The following is a 20,200-nucleotide window of genomic DNA, read 5'->3' as shown; positions in this document are numbered from 1 at the left end:
ATTCGCGATAGAAGCATATTTATTAATTTGTAAATTGATTAAAATAGTGTCATGTGAAAAATGCAATAATTGACCAACCATATCTCTCTCTCTCTCTCCAAAACAATGGAAGTATTGATTATTGTGGTACTGAGGCCTAACCTCTCTCTCTCTCTCTCACACACACACACACACACACACACACACACAGCACTCTTCGTTGACAGTTTATTGAATTTATCTTAATCCCTGACACAAGTGATCCCTTGCTGGATACAGTGCACTTGAAAGGACTGTTATTGCCATATGATTTGTATTTTATATATATATATATATATATATATATATATATATATATATATATATATATATATATATATATATATATATATATATATATATATATATATATATATATATATGTGTGTGTGTGTGTGTGTGTGTGTGTGTAAATGTAAAATATTTGACAAGATTATAAATTTGGAGAGAAAAAAGAATACATACAGACAAAAAGAACGAAAGAGAACGTCCATTTCTCAACAATTTTGTCTCGATGAGTTCTAACTGTATACTACGCATTATATCCGGGATTTAATTAAAGAGTTAAATTTCAGCAATTTCATTATTGCCGTCGGAATACTTCTGCGTTTTTTGCTTCGTTTATGCACGAAGTAAACAGTATGGCGAATGACAACATTACGTTCATCAATCTAGCCGTGAAAATAAAAGTGTTTCTCAAAACAGAGGTAGATTTTGCGAACCAGCATCAGTCCATAACACGTCAATTTATATAAAATTTTCATTGTTTGTTTAGACAGGAAATGTGTTATCCCGAGACAGAAGTAGGCCTAGTGGAAAATACTCATTTGCCACTCTCTGAAAAAGAGGTAGTTTATGTATTTTGTTTGTACCCCCCAACCAAGTTCAATAATGAAAACGTTTAATGTGATAAAAAGTGCACAGAACTAAGTCACGTGAATTATTGATTTATAATTTCTAACCTGACTGTGACCAGAATGGCACTAATACTGCATCTTTCATGCTTAGTCCTACAATGTAAGACACGGCACATGTTTTTGTTTTAGTGCTATGTCTTACTATCCAAATAACGGCCTTGTATAGCGTGTTACGATGTCGTTGACATCGGAATGAGTAATCAGGTTCCTTGAACATCTCACAGATTTATGTACACCAAACCACCCTATTTTACAGACTTATTTATACCTATCCATACCCATTTAAAGATATAAGTATACATATCCAGCCCCTCTTACACGTTTATGTACCATCCACTTTTACAGATTTATGTATACCACAATCCACCTCTCATACAGATTTATGTATACCAATCCACCCCCTTTTACAGATTTATGTATACCAATCCACCCCCTTTTACAGATTTATATATACCACAGTCCACCTCTCATACAGATTTATGTATACCACAATCCACCTCTCATACAGATTTATGTATACCAATCCACCCCCTTTTATAGATTTATGCATACCAATCCACCCCTTTTACAGATTTATGTATAACGATCCACCCGATTTTATAGATTTATGTATAATGATACACCCATTTTACAGATTTATTTATACCTTTCCACACCAATTTAAAGATTTATGTACACCGATCTACCCCTTTGTACAGATTTTTGTATACCCATCTACACCCTTTTACAGAATTCTCTTTACACCGATCCACACCCTTTTACAGATTTATGTATACCACAATCCACCCCTCACAGATTTATGTATACCAATTCACCCCCCTTTTACAGATTTATGTACACGATACATTTCTTTCCGAATTCATATGCAACTATGACACCGGATTCTTCTGCTATTCAAAGAAGCTGCCTCACTCTAAGTTATAGAGCATACAACATTTATTTTATTACAAATACAACATTTCTGTGATTTAAATGAATTTAGTATCCAATAATTCGAGCTATACACTAATAATCAGTCACGTATAATGTGTTTGTTACAAAGGATTCTTACTAAAGTTTCTAAAATTAAGACATCAAACGTCGTATGCTTCATCTTCGCAGTGGCATTAGGCACTCGAATAGAGTTACCTTTTCCTTCCAAAAATAATCTTTCGAACCAAGTAACAGCATAGCATTTGAGAATCTTTGCTTACTGGATAACAAATTTCTAGTCATATTTACTCCGCTTATTGCATGTCAGCTGCTCAGTGTTTCATTGCTCTGAGGCTCCTTGTTCACTGCTTCAACCTCTCTACTGCTACACAATATATTATTCAGCAAAACTGTCAGAATCAGCCAGGAACTTTCACGTATTATAGTATAGGAAATGAATGAATACTATTTTGCTAGCTATATTAACAAATTGTATTGGCAAAGAAATAATATTAAACAAATTCAGTTTGTATCTTCGTAGCTTTTGAGATTGCTTTTCGTATTTTATATATTCTTTTAACTGTTTATTAATCCGTACCCTCTTTCGACAATGTTCGACAATGTTTTGATTGTTTAGTTATATTTTTTCTACTTTTCAGTTCTAGTTTATGTTCACCATTTTCTGAGTCATTCAATGAGCTTAGCAGTGTTTCTCAGAAAATTTTTTATGTTTATGCATGGATGGCCATCAAGATATATCATTATAACCGTGTATCCTTATAGTTTTGTGATCCTTAACACCCAGCAACCCAGCACTTTGCAGGCAGTACACATGCCCTTCTTTAATTAGGAGAAAATGTTCTAGATAAATGCTTGCATATAGTTTTTCTTGAAGTCTTTCATATTTTGGATCGAAATAATCCCATTCAAACACAATTCTTTTCACACAGAACTAACATTTTCCATTATTCATTTATTTATTTTGAAATTTCATGGAATTAAGGATATCTATATTGAATAGTTGTGGCAAAATGCATTTAAGTTTTAAAACCAAACAAAAGTGCTTGCATCAGCGAGCTGACAAACTAACAACATCTAAATTGGTACTGGCAGCTTCTTTGCTTTGTGCGCAAGCATTAAGAGGATAGTGTTGGGCCTGGTGTCAGGATAATGTGACTGGGTGAGACAAGTACTCATTGTGGGGGGTCGGATATAATGGAATTCATGAAGTGTTATTTCAAAGCCTCCTCGAATATTTTATTAGGACGGGAATAGAGCTGTAATCTGGGGTTCAAACATCCATGAAATGAATGAATACGGGTATGTATATCTGGGGTCACTGGTGTTTAATGTGAAAGGTCGAGTGAGATGAAAGTTATTTCTGTAGAAAATTCAATTACCATAGTGGGAATGCCACCATGTGTGGATTTTTGACATGATGGAATGGTCATCTAACAGATTACTTCCTTATGCATCTGATTAGAGAGATGATGCCACCATCATCCCACTTATCCTTATTCTTAAACTCGTTGGCTAGCAATATGTATAACAGACTGAGGGATTTCTGGCCTTATCTAACACAAATCAGGCACCTTCAGAGGTTCAGAGAGGTCCAAGCCATTTTGAGAGTTTGAGGCCCCTAGACCTAGTTTATACTGAAACAAATCTAATGCCAAAACTAGCCCATAATATTTACTATATAAAGATTTAAAAGACGATTAAGTACAAATCAAAGTGTATTATTTTCAGAATTATGAGCCCCATTAGAGGTTGAGGCCCTCGATATATGGCACCTATATCTCTCTCTCCCTCTCTCTCTCTCTCTCATAAAATTTATTAAATATATCTAATTTAACAATCAATCATCATCATCAAGAACTCTTTTTCTGGTTATCAATAACACAAATTAAGCTTCTCTCTTGAATGATACATAAACCAGCTGTCATCACTGATGTTTGGAACATTTCTAATTTTTCTGTATTAACAGTATTTGCACTTGGCTGTTATTATTGTGCCAGTGTTGACGGAATTTGAGTTTAAGGTCAGGTTTCTACATTTTAAATCTATTGTGTCTTAGATAAAAAGAAATATGTATAAGTAGGGGGTTCATAACAAATTATTGATTCATGATATAAGATCAGTTTGTTGAATAGTTTACAGTTGTGTTCAGATGTAACTTAAAGTAAATATTTATTTAAATTATTCATTGGAACTTCAAATTGTTTGTCGACTTCTGGACTAATACATTACACTGTGATTATTGTGAACTGATTCAAAATTGTTGGTGCATGAGAACATTCAAGACGGGGGGAATTCATTCGAAATATTCTTTACATGGACTTATGATAGAACATTTAGGATTATTTGGAATTTAATTCGCAATACTGTGTATTTGGAATTTTCATTTTTCTTGGGAAATAAATTGTTTGGTTGAATTTTACTGAAATTGAGTGTTTCACTTCCATTCTTTTACATGGTCTAAGATGCAGCATTGTAAAAACTCTTGCAGTACACAATTGGTATTAATATCATCAAACAGTTTATGAAGTATAAAATTCATATAAATAGTGCTTATGGTAGCTTTAAAATTACTCTTAGTGTCAGGTGAACGTACTAAAATCGTTTTGTTTTGATTTTGAATTTATTTTCTAACGATTAATTTTCACAGTTGCTTCTTCCTGCCAAAGACAAATGCAGAGAAATATCGCTTTTACCATTACAAAATACCTTTTCCTGTTTCTTCATTTGATGATTATAAACGATGCTTTTCTTTCCGATATGCTGTCTTATCTTGGGAGGAAAGAACACATGTTACCTTAGACGTAAGCAAACTATCCGGCAAAATATGGTTTGATACACTGATAAATATTAGTATTATATAGCTAAGCTGTAAAAATACACGATGATTAGATTGTTTACTCAGTTGCAGTAAAGTTATATTTGACTAAGCCGCCTTATTAGCTACTTAATTTTCTTAAGTTTGTTTTTATGTTCATGATTAAATATTCAGAAAATAATTTTTAGTTGTATGAAAAAGGTTTGTTGTTGATAGTAGACTTAATTTAATACATTGTAAAAGGGAACGTAAAGGTAAATTGATACCCTAAGATAGATATTGTATTACAACGGGTAAAAAACTGCCTTGCTATAATACACTCCCAGTAGATATGTATGTGTAAAGAGTAACATAATCCTTAAATAGCATTTCGAAGAAGCATAATTCAGGCACTGATGCAAAGGTCAAGGGTGACAATATATTTCTCACAAAGAAGTCTAGAACTATACTCTTGAAGGACAGCAACTTTGTTTTACCATGACATGTCCTTTATGGCATCACTTATTTTGTAGGAGTGTTTAGTAAGATACAAGAGGAAATCAGTGTGGATATCTTGTAAACGGAATTTGGGTTTAAAAGTACACGGCCATAATACTGTCATTGTGTTAAGATTTTAATCCACTAACTTCATATTCTTTAGTGTTGAAAGCAGGGACTGATTCAAGGGGATGTACAGGGGCCACGTGTCCAGGGCTTCCCTAATCACGCCCGCTTGATTTGCATGGATAAAATTATATTTATTTAAATAAACCATATATAGGTAATAACTGTCAATACTTAGTCTAATGAAGCTATAATAGTTATACCCATATAAAGGACAGTTTAAGGTCTGCTTTTCTGGTTTATTTGAAGATCTACAAGGCCCCCTCCCTTATCTATCTTAAGTGTCTATGCCCCCCCCCCCCCCCCCCCCCCCCCCCGGGTTAATTTGGCCCTGGTTTAAAGACATATGAACACATGAATTGGTTCATCAAGCTTTGTCCAAGAACACACTACGGCAGTATATCTGCCATGACCTGGGCCAGATTCACACCCGTGCCCTCTGATGTTAGTTATGCATGATACCCAGCGAGTCAACATGGCTTCTGAAGTGGAAACACTCCAGGGAGCAGGATTAAAAAGCTGTTCTTTTTACATACTAATTTATGTGAACATTTAAGGATCATCAAAATCGAAATCAGCTTGGACCATTCCACCAATAACTAGGAAAGCATCAAGGAAATCCTAAAGCAGCCGTCACGGCAAATGCATGGTCTTTGTTTAAAAAGTTATATTATTTACACGTCTCACATCATCATATCGTTAACTGGGGCTGCTTATCCGCCTTATCAGCTGCGATGACTTGTGACCGAAGCATAACAAAATATCTTGTCTTAGGTGTGAACGTACTGTTGAACTTTGATTTAATGAATTCTTGCAAATAATTCCACGAATGTCACAAAATTATTTTACATGGTTCGATGTTTCCTACTTATAGACTACGATGAAAAGTGTGAAAAATATAATCTGTAGATGTAGCTTAAAATTATTTTATTGTTAATTATTTGGTCTTTTCTTCATTTTCAGAAATTATAATAAGCAATATCACTTGTCCAAGAGAACCCGGTCTTCATTTTTATTCAGCTGTAGAGTTGTCTCTTTTCACCATTCGTGAATACGCTGGTTCATAGATATATTATCATTAATTTCTTCTCCGTGGAAACTCATAAATTAAGCTGAATCAAGTCCAGAATAAAGAAATAAATTCAGTGCTTCTGTTATGTATGCTTAATTTGCATTGTTAGTTAGTTTTTTGTTCATTCTACGATATGATTAAATATATTTTAGACTTGACCTAGTACAAAATCAAGTTATTTTTCTACCTAACCCGAATCATTGATTTTTTAAATTTGTAAACAACTAATATAAAGCTAAATTGTTCTCTGTGAGCATGGGGTAACTGATAGGATTATTATGTTTGCCCGAGTCAAGAGCATTGTTTTTTTTTATAGGTTATTATAATAAAAGTTCTAATTATCACTAACATTTTATCTTGTAAACATGTAGAACCTTCCAGAATGAAATTTTTCATTAGGTAATTGTTTATTGGTGCTATAAGATGTTAAGGAAGAATCATTGTTGTCTCCACTGTTTCGTTTGTGCTGAAATTTATTTACTCAAATTATTGTTTTCACTGCAAATACAATGTGCTTATAAACATAACATTCTTGGAAACAAAGACTAAATTAATAGTGAAATTTCAAATAAGGATATAGTCTTGGATTGAATTATTGTCATTCAAAAAAGGACAGTTAGCACATCACCACAACACTGGTCACCACAGGCACATCAACACTTGCAGTATTGGACATATTTCGAATGACCACTAACGTTTATTGAGAACTATAATCTTTTGGACTTGTGTTTGTACATCTATGATGATTTGTGATTTAATTCGCAATACTGTAAGTTCTTTTTTATATTTTCACTTTGTATTCTAATGAAATAATTTATTTGTTGAATTTTACAAGGCTTGTTGCTTCTCACTCTTTATATTATCTATTTTAAGACCTTAGAGTCGTAATACTACATTGTTTTCTTCCGTTCTGTCACTCTGTCTAAGACGTAACTACTAATATCATTTATGTCACCTGTTTAGTAATCATTATGTTTTAAATTAATTATAATGTACATAAGGATTCTTTTTATGATTAATGCTTGCTTCAATTCTTAAAACGTTTACATGAATAATATTCCTATCACAAGCTGACTGGTTATATTCTACGTGTTTGTCAGGCAGACGGTTACTTGTTTGTGTTTGATTAAAGTATATGCTAGTATATTGTAAACTAACGATAATACGGGCATATTCACTCTCTTCAAGAAGATTCATTATGCTTTAAGGCGATACAATATTAAGTGATGAGGAGCTCATAAATTGCCTGTAAAAATCATTATATATATATATATATATATATATATATATATATATATATATATATATATATATATATATTGTTATGTATATTTGATTTAATTTAATTGTTTATAAGTTTTTAAATCTTTTTATTTTTAATTTCATTACATGTCAAAGTAATGCAATTTTGTTGACTAGGATTTGATATTTTCCAGAATTAGTTTGACCTGACTTATTTGTAAACACCGAACTTTGTATCTTATCCTGACCTAGTTCCTGACCTTGATTGAAAATCGAGTAAACAACTTCTTTTTTTTTTAAATCCATTTTTAATATGTGAATGATAATAGTGAAATTGAGGCTGACTGGGACTACATGCCTTTAGAGGTAAATACTTCTATGCTGTTCTCGAAATTCTGGATAGTTGAACCTCAGGCTACATTATACGTCATCACCTTTTATTTTTGATATTTCGCCGGGACTCAAACTTGAATTTAAAATATTTCATTACTAGGACTTATGAAATTTAATTCGTCGATTATTCTTGGATTATTTTTGGATTTAATTCTAAAAAGCATAAGTTCTTATTTTTTTCATTTTTACAGTGTTTTTCCAAGGAAATAAATTATTTGTTCAATTTTTCAAAACTTGAATTCACTCTTTCTTTTGTTACTGTTTATTAGAGCCTAAACACGTGACATACGAATATATATATATATATATATATATATATATATATATATATATATATATATATATATATCAAACCTTTTTCCATGGTTAAACTAAATTGCATGATAATGGGTGTTCGACTTTTACAAGTTGCGGATTGATTAACCTGTTCAAGATTGGTGGAGGGTAGTCAAGTTTGGAAAATTTCGTTCAAAATTCTTTTTTAGCACTACTTTTCAAACAAAGTGATCACTCCTGGATGTCAATATAACTGTTAACCGCTGATCATATTTGATCGGTAAGCCAAGAGTTACAAGACACTGGAACAATAGTTTGATGCCAAATCTTTAACAACCTGTTCGGTCCATCTGCGGCTTTGAAAGCCGATAGGGAGTTTTTTTGAGTTTTTTTTAACAAACTGTTTGCAAGAACCAGATCGAGCTGGTGGCATCACACCCCTACAATGAAATCTCTGCAACACTTTTCTTTATATTAGATAATAGCTATTAAATTCACGCAGCACAGTACAATTTGGCTTATCAGATTTCTAAAATGCAGCATCGAGAAATCAACCAAAAATTGTCAAAATCAATCATTACATTTTAAACCCTAAATTGTCTTCTTTTTAAATGGTTCTAGTTTTAGGGGTTGGGGTCATTTCTTACAATCTGCCTCATCCGATACTTTTCAACTGAAAATAAACCCAACATATTATTTGCAATCTTTGTCCTTCATGTGTCGGAAGATGCAGTCGTAAAAAATAGCGAGTGTAATACCAAACTGCAAACTTGTAAATCCTTAACCATTATCCTTAAAACAAATGTCATTAATATCATGCAAGGAGTGGTTACATTGATTTCAATATAAATGAGAAGTTGTTGCCACAACAGAAATCAACATACTTTATACATGCGATAATTTGCAAACAATAACATCATTAAATGTGGAGAGAACATAATGGAAATAATTAAAGGAAATACAGGAACCATGAAATATACCTTGCAAAGAGAGCAGTAATTTTGTTATAAAGCGGAATTAGTTATATATGTGTGCCAAAGAGTGTGATTTTGAAATTTAAATTGAGACCATAAACAACAAGGCTAACATATCTAATGATAGGTAAAGCTGATTCTACATGCGACTATGGACCATAGCTCTATTGCCATAATATGAAATAATATAAAAAAAAACGAGGAACATTAAAATATCTTCTTCTAGTTTTAGGATTGTGCCTTTATGCTTTCTTTCTTAGCAAAACTGAAGGAGGTGCACTGTTGTTAAAGTATTAACTTAATTTCTTATAGTTTTCTACTACCTTATGTATCAGAAAGTGAAGCTTATATCACAGAACTGGTTTTACGACAAATACATGGATAATGAAGAAATTAAATGTTCTTACTATAGAGGTAACGGAAAACTGCTGTTTCCTTTCCAGAATTCAGACCAAACTGCTGGTAAACAGCAATAGAGCAAATAAAAAAGGCCGGCAACAGGAGAAGTGAATTAACCCAAAGAAGAAGAATAAAATGACTGTGCTATCTACTGTGCTATATAAAGCTAACAGTATAGAGAAAGAACATAGTGTCAACTCAGCTAACTCAGAACATGCCAGTTAAGTTGTTGCTGAGCGATATTGCCAACCAGTTTGAGAATGAGTACCAATTACTCTATTATGAACCATGTGCAAAGTTGATAGTGTTGCAGATAAATGACCAGTGTGCGGAATCTGTCGTGCAGCAGAATCGCTCATAACAAACACGTTGCGACGAAATAATGTGTGTACTGGTCGACGAATGGAACATGTCCAAATTATGACTGTCTAAAACCAATTGTAGGTGATCAAGTACATCCACCAGCCATTTCGAAACTCTTTGTGCATCACATGTGCAAAGTTATCTATAGATGTTTGTCCGTCTGTCTCTATGTCCATCCAGATCCAAAATTAACCTCCATGTTGAAGACCTTTTAGTTTCATTTTCTTTTAAGCACTATCTGATTCAACCCTCATTGGCTTTGAAACATGGCTTCAACATGTACATACAGTTAATTAGCCGAAGAAATTATCAGAGCCTGGGGTGTGCTGGACATGCAAGACATGGTAAGCTTCTTTCTCCATTACAAATTACATGTTTTGGGACATGTTTATGAACTCAGTCTGTTCATTTGTCTATCAATCTCACTGATATCTTTAATTGTAAACAAACATTCCACACCTGTATGAACATGCATCAAGCATGAAGTTAGCCTTTGAGGACACTTAAATGCCTCCTCCCCTCACCCCCCCCCCCCCCACCGTCGCTGCCCTAGAGAGCAGTCAAAGTTCAAATGCAAAACTTTGACAATATGGAATAATTTGATTTGGTATGTGCACTTATCTTTTATATGGTCATGATGCACAAATTGGTTTTTAGATCTGAAATTAAGAATTACTCTTGGAGGGGTAAGTGTTGGAGAATGGCAACGAAGTTGTGATCCGGCAAGGTGCGAGGGTATTAAAAAAAAAAGACCCTGTCACAAACTAAGATTAACATGTGCAGCAAATGAAACTTTATTAGAAGGAGATGATAACACACCAAACATTTGTTGTTTCTTCCATGAACAAACATGAAGGATGAATTGTAGGTTGGGACATATAAGTGGAAGCAGGATAAAATGTAATGATCAACTTTTTCAGATTGACCCAGAAAAGAGCACATAGGCATCACTGCTAATTTTGCAGGAATAAACAGATTACAGTAGCTAGTAGAAAGCAGGTTATATGGAGCAATCAACTACATAAATTTACAGGATATGGTTCTACCATCACCAAAGTAAGACTGTATCTGAATAGCATCAACAGAGTGCAACATAGATGTGATTGTGAACAAGATAGGTCTTGCTTTGATGCCAAAAGCATGATCTCCTCAAAGATGACCAAACAAGCACAAATACAGGTTGATGTTTCTGGTGTTGAGGAACATAGTGATGGTGATTTTGTAAGTATTGCATAATTGAGTAGATATCAGAGAGTAGTAATACTTACCCTCTGCTGACCACAATTGGTGGAGACATAATTAATTTATGTCTATGTGTTTGTCACACTGTCATTATAGGAATGTAATTTAAGCACTGTTGAAGAATTTTGTATGGTATATGTTTGCATACAATTGGACCAGATTGTTGTATAGTTTTGTGAATTAGAATGTTCATGATGAAATTGTTTTGTGTTGTTGTAGAAACAATCCCAATTTAATTACTTTCGTTTTAAGACCATAACTCATATATCATCAGATATACGGATGAAACGTAGCACAAGTATCAAACAGTAACAAAAGCATATAGTGTTATCATTGTATTCCATTCCTTCCATAAGACACAACATGATGAAAATATGCTTTTTCGATATTTAGTAACTGTGGTTGGGTAACTGTCATATTTGGCATTTCAATTATTTCATTATTAATTAATGTCTGCTTTCAAACTGCTTGTGTTTAATATAAATGTTTGTACAAGGACTGATGAGTACTTGGATCTTGTATATACACAATGGTTATTAATATATATGGATTTGTTTCATATTCAGAGTGTCAAACTAAGGGCCTCTTCTGAATTGTGAAGGTAATTTTCCAGCAGCTAAAGCAGCACCAACTAAGTAGCAAACGTCTATTTTCGTCGCAAGAGCTGGCTATGTCTCGTGGATGAGGCCTGTGCACAAATAAAAGTTGCAAATATAAGACCACAGCTGGACCACACAAGAAGTTCTGAAAAGTAATCACTATACAAAATCAGACATTTCGTGCTTCTTACGATAGAAGATAAAGTACCAAAAATGTAGTTGTTTAAGTAGAGCCCAACTACAGGTAAACTAAGATGGTGATTGTTGTTGTTGTTGCTGTGGGTTTTGTCGCTAGTTTCAGTACATGATAGACTATACATGGCAGCCAGTATAACTGGTGGAGAAAAAACACGGGGAAAACCCCAGTAAGAACCACCTACCCAAGAGAAGCTATTGGCATGCTCTCTCCCATAGCCACATTGGCCAAGCCAAAGACAAGAACCCACGCGGACAGAGGCGAAATGACAGAGATCGGTAAGGCGAGAACTTTAGACCACTCCGCCACTAGGGTCCTCCATGATGAAATTGTAAAATCCATTAAACGAATAAGACATGAACTGCTAGCTCTAATAATATTCCATTCGCGCATCACGTCGTAACTCAATTTATAAAGTTAAATTGTCGTAAAGTTTGAGCTGAATGCTGTGCATATGGCTTAAAATCTATGATACCGAATATCAACATTGTTTGCTACAGCAATTGCATCATAGCTGGAGCTGTATTACTTATATTTTGCCAATCACAGGCTTCATTGATTGTTAGGAAATGGTCTGAGCATTCCAAAAATTGATATTGACATGTGTATCATACAAAGACCTTATGTATCAATAATGGAAGAATTTGAATATTAAATAATGACCTTAACATTGACAGAACCTAGAATGGTATAAGCAACGCAACGTTTAATCATGTATTATGTATATTCAATTTAATAGTCTTTTTTGTTTTGTTTTTGTTTTTGTTTTGTTTTTAAACAACATTTTAATTCCATTACATACTATTTTAATGTAATATTGTTACTGGATTTGATATTGTCCAGAATAAAGTTCAGTTCTGTTTGTCCTGACTGATATTTTTCAATGTAAACAACTAATAATAGAAACATTGTATCTAGTGCTGACCTTGTTGCTGGCCTTGTTTCAAAATCAGTGACAGTTTTGGTAAACTACTTTTTTTTTGATTTTTTAAATTCTTTCTCAGAGTGAAAATCATTAAGTGGAATCAAGGGCACACCTGGACTATGTGATAGTTTTCATGTAACAAAACTTCCATTTTTTTTCCAGAACAATGAACTCTTGACCCCCCATCCAGGAACCTCTTTTGCGTTTTAGTTAGTCTTATAACTGATGTTATGTTAAGAATTTTTGCAGTCATGCCTTAACACTTGAGACCTCAAGTAGTTTTATGCCATGTCCAGTATGGGGCTGAGTTTTTATTTTCTTCAAATTAATGAATTTCAAGCGATTATTTTCCCTGGAAATACAAAAATGCTCCAATGATTATTGGACAAAGACATTTACTGGAATTTATATGAAATTCAAAAACTGGAATAATATTTTCTGTGATTCAACAAGAGATTGTTGACACATCAGTACAACGTTGACTATTACAGACGTCATCTTGGATTTTCATCGGGATTTGAACTGTAATTCACTTAGGAATTTTCATTAATAGGACTTGTGTTTTTTAATTCTTGGATTATTTTGGGATTTAATTCGTAAAAGCGTAAGTTCTGTATTCTCATTTTTCACTTTCATCCTGGGAAATAAATTATTTGTTAAATTTTACAAAGCTTGTTGTCTTCACTCTTTTCTGTTACTTATTTTAAGGGCAAAGACTCTTAACACATGATATACAATGTGTTCTTCCTGAAATTAGAAGAACTCTAAAGTTACACGAAAAATAAAACTAAAAACTTTTTAATACTGATATGTGACAACTCGCTTAAACTATAACACTCATTGTAGCACGCGAAACTAATCTTCATAATGACATATAATCATACAAACTTTTATCTCTAGATCTATAGCAGCTTTTAAGTTATAGACAACAGTTTAAAGTGTAATGGAAAAAGGTTTTCCTCATTCCACTGTACTTTAAAGACGGGACCCCCACAATGTTGTATGCAACACACATTGTAATGACTGATGTATATCAAGTTACATCTCTAAAAAGGTGATCTCGAAAGTTGTAGAACGAAGGGGAAAGCAAGAGGAAATAATAAAACATTGACCTGTAACTATAACGCTGCCAATAGGACCCTCATTTTATCCCCTGACCTATAAATCTCCTCATATTATCTATAGTATGAAGGCAAACTTAAACTATTGTTCTTTGACCTTGACCTTGATGACATAACCCTCAGTCATCCCTATTCAGGTGAAAGGAGCTCTACATTGGAACGAAACATGATGCTTTAGTTTTGCACACTTTGTAATGATTTCATTATAGAGCGGCAAACAACTAATACGATTTAGTTTTACACACTGTAATGTTTTCATTATTGAGTGGCAAACAACTGATACGAACACAAAACTGAGGAATACTGAAATATCAGAAGTATGTCAAGTAAAATGAAAATATTCATACTAGTTCTTGAGTAAGTGTTGAATCAAATCAACATGTTCGCTTTGTCTATACAATGTAAAAGAGTTTCTACAGCACATAAGAGCCTAATAATGGAATGGGAATGGGAAAAAAATATTCTGCTTCTAATTGTTTCTTAGAGGAAATGTTTCTTTGACGTTACCTTTATCAGAAAAATCAGGAACAAGAACAAATTAGTAACCTTGGGTTAGTATGGCATAGAGACACAATGCAGAGCTCCTTATGAATTGTACCATTTTCAACAACAAATGAATGCAATATTACCATTCAGTCTCCCCTTGAAATGAGACCAAGTCTTCCTTGCAGAATAAAGATCACAGAAAACGGTCTAGGTGAAAAATACCAATGATAATGTTTATAAACGTGTAGCAGTTAAAATACACGAAACTTAGAAATACATAGACATATCTGCAAGGCATACTAAAAAACAACTAAAAGAAAATGATGAAAACGCAAGTGTATATATATATATATATATATATATATATATATATATATATATATATATATATATATCAATCACCAACTTTAGATAATACAAAAAATATTTTTGTTATTACATATATCTCACACATCGTTTCTGTTTCTATTTTCTCCTTTACAACTTTATGCTTCTTTTGAGTTTATACTTGGCTATCATGATACGCTAAATCTCCCAGAAGAAAGATGATAGATTGGTATACAGTGCTTGCTAGACTTTCTTTTCTTTTTTGTTCTGATTGTATTATGAATTGATTTTATTTGAAGTGTAATAATTTGAATGTAACTTCTATGGTTCACAAAGGCAAAAATCCTCCAATGAACATTATATCATATGATCAAAATATGACGCAAACAGCCCTTCTCTACTCAACGGTTTATACATGAAATTAAACATGACACTGAGTGTGACGCAAAGCATGTATTCTAGCCAATTATTCGATTGCCAGGCGCTCTAGTGCTTTACTAAAGTTCATGATATCCCTCAAACTATCCAGACCCAGCTTGCTGTCAAGGCAACGGAAGAAAAACTCAGGGGCCTGCAAGTACAAAACAGCAGCGTATTACATTTGACAAATGTAATATGAAACATTAGCAGAAAATGACAACACGAGGATGTAATACACGCACTGTAAATAGCGCTATGCCTTGCATATGAAAAGTTTGTGCAACTGTGTTATGAAGAAAGGGCTGTACTACAGTCCATGCTATTATGCAATAGTAATTACACATTTAACTAGTCTACAATCGCTCATATATATATATATATATATATATATATATATATATATATATATATATATATATATATATATATATATATTTTTGTATAATTTTGCTTTTGCTTGCATAATTGTCAATCATTGTTGAGCGTTTTAAAACTGGTGCATATATTCGCACGCTAATATCAATAAACTAAAATCTTTGTGAAAATTAAAATGTTGAGGTGAGTTTCACAATGTCTGAATTATTGGAGATACAAGATACGAATCTAATGTGACATTTCCTTATTTGTAAATTTTGATAATTTAATGGTACCAATTTTTAGTACATACACACCACATTAGGGGATAGCAGCTGTCTGTTCTATACCTTAAACAATAATTTAATTTACAAATAAGGTCATGTTGATATTCCATACCACTACAGCAGCATTTCTGATTGCATAAATATTTACCTTAGTTGACAATGCCTTCAGGAACAACAGCTCATCACCAGTCAAGCTCTTTAGTTTAATCAGCCTGGTTCTGTGTAACATAGTTTCAATAAACATAAATGTATATGTGATTACGTGATTTTCTGAGCATGTTGGATTTTAGGTTACGTTTTGTTTGTTTGAACTGGTAGACTCATAGCCACGTGCTTTGCAATGTAAAAGAGCGTTGAGACAGGAATACCTCCAAGTGCATTCAATCAGTTGTCAAATATCCTATCAATAAACATTTCTGAAATCCTCTACGTTAAAACAACTTTATTATAGAAGAATATTTGTATCTACTTTTATTGTCAACATTTATGCTCCTGAAAATGAACCAATATAAAAAAGCAATTTTATTTTGTCATCATACGAAGTTAATGGTTATATTATTTGAATTTTAAACTCAAGAGACAATAAACTGATATGCAATAAATGTGTACTTTGTTTAATTAGTGCAAGTTTCCTTGCTTCTCAGATTTCCAGCACTTCTGATCTATTGAAAATGTGTTTGAGCATAAGTGGGCTAAATTTACTATAATCGTGTTTGCAGTTCTTTAAATTATATAAAGATTCCGTCTATTGCAATATACATTCTTCTTTAAATTTATCCTAATTAAGCACTTTCTTGAAACAAAATCGCTGTTTGAAGTTAATGTATGAAATAAGCTAACAAACTCTCTCAAGGCCTATGTAAAGTTATTGCTTCTCCGTGAAGTTCTCGATTTTATGCAATTTTCTTGAAAGTAATGTGGTAATAAAAACAAAAATAATAAAAAGTGTAGAATCTGTACTTACGGATCAAGTTTGCTTTCCCTCAGCCATTGATTAACTTGATCCATAGTCCACTGCTCAACAGTATGAGTAGAACTTGACTCCTGCGAGGATAGTCGTCTTAATGGTTTCCCTGGTGATTTAGGCTTTAGGAAAAGGGATGATTTGTTATGGCAATATTTTAAAACAAAAAAACATTAATACTGTAAATCTAATTAGTGAACTATCTTCTGATAAATAAACTTTAAATCCTAAATAAATCCGTAGCATTACTTGACAGTTGTTGATTTAGTCATTGTTACTTGACAATTAAAAGCTTCTAGGTATATGAATCAATTATGTCAGTTCAACACACTGACATACCTGTGATATAGCAATGTATAAATTGTTAAAATGCATCAATATAAATTTTTATGTGAGAAAGTCTGAAAGAAAATAACACTTAAGTGTTGTCTGTGATAAAGTCAACAAAGTATAAAAGCTGTGAAATAGTGGTCCAGGTTTAGAAATGTATCATTACAATTCTGCATGAAATGGAGATAGAGGCTGATAAATGAAATAGATATTAGTATATGACAGAACCTTTATGGTTCCAATTAAAAGTACAAATCGAAATAATGTCAAAATGAAGAGATTCGTGCAAACTTTAGGACGAGAGCCACTTCCAAATAAATTTAAATATGAAATATTACAACACAAGATATATCTACAAGATGAAATATATAACTTAAAATAATAACAAGGTAAACATATACAAATCCTTAAAATGTATGACCAAAGTTTGGTATCCAAAACACATTCCTTCAAAAAATCCAGAGCTCTCTCATGTGGTACATACGCATAAAGTCCCGTAATCAAATACACATAAAGTGTGTCGTCTCACAGGATGTAGTATTAAACTAAATAACAGAAAGAAGCAAAACCAATATGCGTTGTAAAACAGAAGAAATAATTTATCAAAGTTATAAATGAAAATGTGAGAGGAAGTGAATAAAAAAATAATCCTGAAAGAGTTATATTAAGGTGAAAAAGAAGGAAAGTTTTGTATAAACTTCAGAACCTGAAATGTACTGGTCTGCCGAGAATCGTGACGTTTCAAAATTACGTTGTCCAAAGCGACTTTGAATAATTCACAGTAGTTCCAGAATAATTTTATAGTCCACACATCAGCACTCTATATTTCCTCTGAACATTCCAAACAAATGTTTTTTCCCCTCAAATAATATCTAAGTACAATATAAAATACGTCTACAGACATGATGCTACAACAGAAACACAAGAACTAGGAATGACTCCAAAAGGAAACCGAAACACGATTGCTCACGTCTCTCCTTATATACACTTTTATTACGACTATATTTCGCAAAATAGCCCCATGTGACAGATTATACAACTCATGAATTGTTTCGAAATATCTATTTATGTGAGAATGAGAAACTATGTAATTATTCTAGAATCGTCCAAAGCCATGCAGCCATTGAGAAATTAACTAACTTCAACGATACCACCTAACCGATCTCTCCAATGAGAAGACGGACAAATCTCGTAAACTTATTTACTAATAATTCTATTATTAGTAACTGTCGGTATATACGTAAGCATCTATTTAAAGATCCCATGCAATTTTAAAACAAAGCTCATGTACATAAAAAATCCAACTATAGATAGTCCGTACAATTTACAGCCGTGTATACAAATTACAAACATTATAAATCAAATCATGTACCAGGAGTTGCAAAAGTAGATATACATAACATTTGCGCAAATTTGAAAACTCATTACTCCTTGACAACATTGGTTGATCTTTCCGTTAAGCAGTTTGTGTGAAGTCGTCTAAAGGTTTTACTCTTTGTAGCAATAGTGACCATATTTGATGGTGGATCAGCATCATTTATAAAAAGCTGAAGCACTTCTTTCAAAAATTAATCAGCCAAATCCTTTCTGATTTCACTATGAATTTTTGGAATTTATTGGAAGGATTTTTATTTTAGTAATGATCGTCATATCTGATGGTGGACTGAAAATATTTGTATAATGTTTAATACCCTTCATACCAAATTGCTTTCTGCCATAGTTTGGTTAAATTATGTTCCGGAGCTTTGAAAAGTCATTTAAAGGCGTTCATATTATTACTGATATTGTCTTTATTTGATTGTTGATCAGAATTCTTTGCATAAGCGTGAAAGCCCCCCTTAGGATACATTCTTTTAAACTGCTCACATAACATACATTCATTTGGCATTATAGCTAAGTGAGTTAACACCAAAAACATAAACTTTTACCAACATATGTGACCAACAGAGGGATTAACAGAAGAATGTATACACATTGTGACTCTTATGAATCCAACCTTCAAACAAATATCACAGAAACCAGATGACAATTTATCCATGGAAACGGATCATACAGATATAATGTAATTCCTAAAGATTTTAATGATTTACCACAGCCTTTCTATAATTATCCCCATGACCTTGAGTCTTTAGATCCGTTATAAATAATGAAAATACACAAACACAGTGACCTTTTAGGACACGTATGACGACAATCTAAACATAAATTGCTGTCCAGACACTCATATGTGGCCCACAATGTCCTTGACCTTTTAAATATTTGATTTCTCAAACCCAAGTAATATTCCAACTCAGATTGTTGACTTCCTTGACCATATCTAATGATAATTTATCCATTAAAGGAGAACAAACATTAGATCCAAAAGTTCCACGTGATATATGTTTATAAAATTTCATTTATCCTGTGTATTTGGTACGTAGGCGAAAAATATATTTTTACTATTTAAATAACAAAATATTACAATTTTGCCATATACATAAGGCAGCAATACCATAATATTATGGTCTCTTGTCAAGCAGAGATAACAGCTGTAATTTCTAAGCCTTAACCTAAATCACATTTCAACAAATTGCCCCTGTATCATTTACAATTGGTTTTAAAGATTATTCTCCAAGGATCATTTTCCACCCCACTGCCACCATCCTTATATCCTAACAACGTTACATACAAACTTAAAAGCAAAACTTACATTGCCTGGTAATTGTTCTATGGCGTTATAAAGTTTCTCAAATATGTCATCAAAATTGTGTGTTCCAGAGAATTCATAGTAGAGTTTTGAACCGAGAAGAATTCCCAACCAGCCATCTGGACTGTATCCATTCTGCATTTTTAATGGAATAATCTCCTTCTTCTGTTGAAATGCATACTCTGCCTCTGTGACAAGAGAGTTGAAAATATATGTTGTACAGAGGTCTTCTCTAGTGCTTGGGGACTTGATTTCAAG

At 32.9% G+C, this 20,200-nt stretch overlaps 1 protein-coding gene and 1 long non-coding RNA gene across 3 annotated transcripts in view; one reads left to right on the top strand and one right to left on the bottom strand.

Annotated features, from left to right (window-relative positions):
- The first annotated feature begins 625 nt into the window (after positions 1–625).
- On the top strand, positions 626–13,637 carry LOC149782691 (uncharacterized). The gene is made up of 2 exons (XR_016414422.1): positions 626–725; positions 9,687–13,637. It is a non-coding gene; the product is annotated as an uncharacterized LOC149782691 (long non-coding RNA).
- A 1,657-nt stretch (positions 13,638–15,294) lies between these two features.
- The window catches only part of LOC149782690 (uncharacterized), a 58,914-nt gene continuing 54,008 nt past the window's right edge, over positions 15,295–20,200 (bottom strand). Inside the window, exons 9-12 of one of the 2 annotated variants that reach the window (XM_089934182.1) lie at positions 19,946–20,130; positions 16,927–17,048; positions 16,111–16,180; positions 15,295–15,472 (exon numbers count right to left, since the gene is read on the bottom strand). In XM_089934182.1, coding sequence (XP_089790308.1) covers positions 15,368–15,472; positions 16,111–16,180; positions 16,927–17,048; positions 19,946–20,130 — 482 coding nt within the window. In that variant the 3' untranslated portion in view covers positions 15,295–15,367. The remainder of the gene's footprint in view (positions 15,473–16,110; positions 16,181–16,926; positions 17,049–19,945; positions 20,131–20,200) is intronic. The other variant, XM_089934183.1, reaches the window with a different exon arrangement.

This window comes from Sinohyriopsis cumingii, chromosome 15 (assembly GCF_028554795.1).
Source record: "Sinohyriopsis cumingii isolate HCF-2022 chromosome 15, ASM2855479v2, whole genome shotgun sequence".
Lineage (NCBI taxonomy): Eukaryota > Metazoa > Mollusca > Bivalvia > Unionida > Unionidae > Sinohyriopsis > Sinohyriopsis cumingii.
This window is presented reverse-complemented; position numbering and strand designations above follow the sequence as displayed.